The sequence below is a fragment of the Wasmannia auropunctata genome, unplaced genomic scaffold (assembly GCF_000956235.1).
Source record: "Wasmannia auropunctata unplaced genomic scaffold, wasmannia.A_1.0 LD269072.1, whole genome shotgun sequence".
In the NCBI taxonomy this organism is placed as follows: Eukaryota; Metazoa; Arthropoda; class Insecta; order Hymenoptera; family Formicidae; genus Wasmannia; species Wasmannia auropunctata.
The window spans coordinates 1-647 of record NW_012093818.1 but is presented as its reverse complement, the minus strand read 5'-3'; the positions used below and the strand labels follow the sequence as shown (position 1 = coordinate 647).

Genomic DNA, 647 nt, shown 5'->3' with positions numbered 1-647 from the left:
ATTGATTCAGGAGGAATCTGGGGACATCACGATAAAGGCTGAAAATGAGGAAATACCAAGTAAAAAAGCTAGAGTCTCAGGTATTTTTTTTTTAATTGCATGTAACGTATCTCGAATTGTATGGGCAATTCGTGAAATGGATCGATTCTTATAGGTATGGAGTTCTTACTTGGTAGTCTATGCACCACGAAGGCTGGCATGTCCGCGGAGGAGAAAGCAGATCTCGAGGTTGTACAGTATCAGTCGGAGCCTACGGCACCCCTCGATTGCTGTCCCCTGCAATGGTGGTCGAAAGTGTCCGCGAAATGCCCGAATCTGGCGAAGTTGGTGAGCAGGTATCATTGCGTGCCCGCTTGCTGTGCACCACCATCGCGCATTCCGCCGGAGGTACAGATTCAGTATGATACAAAGCGCGCGATTTTGCCACCTTCTCTGATCGATAAACTACTTTTCTTACATGGTAATCACACTATGCAGATGTGAATAGAATGTCTATAAGCTTGCTCCTGAAAAATACCTCGTTGATGATAATTTTACAAAAAATATAGTTTACTTGCAATAATTTAAGTACAAATTGACACATATGAGTGACACAAGTGTGAACTCTATGTAACTTTCTTTAATTTCGTATGCCGTCTTCTGCTTGA

General features: G+C 42.7%; 1 protein-coding gene across 1 annotated transcript; it reads left to right on the top strand.

Annotated features, from left to right (window-relative positions):
* The first annotated feature begins 7 nt into the window (after positions 1 to 7).
* Positions 8 to 618, top strand: LOC105462174 (zinc finger BED domain-containing protein 1-like). Its single transcript, XM_011708704.1, has 2 exons — positions 8 to 80; positions 155 to 618. Exon 2 carries the CDS (start codon positions 157 to 159, stop codon positions 481 to 483), a length of 327 nt encoding a protein of 108 aa, XP_011707006.1. The 5' UTR covers positions 8 to 80; positions 155 to 156; the 3' UTR covers positions 484 to 618.
* The last annotated feature ends 29 nt before the right edge of the window (positions 619 to 647 follow it).

Coding starts and splice junctions, on each gene's coding strand:
- LOC105462174 (XM_011708704.1), top strand. CDS start 157: ATGGAGTTCTTACTTGGTAGTCTATGCACCACGAAGGCTGGCATGTCC.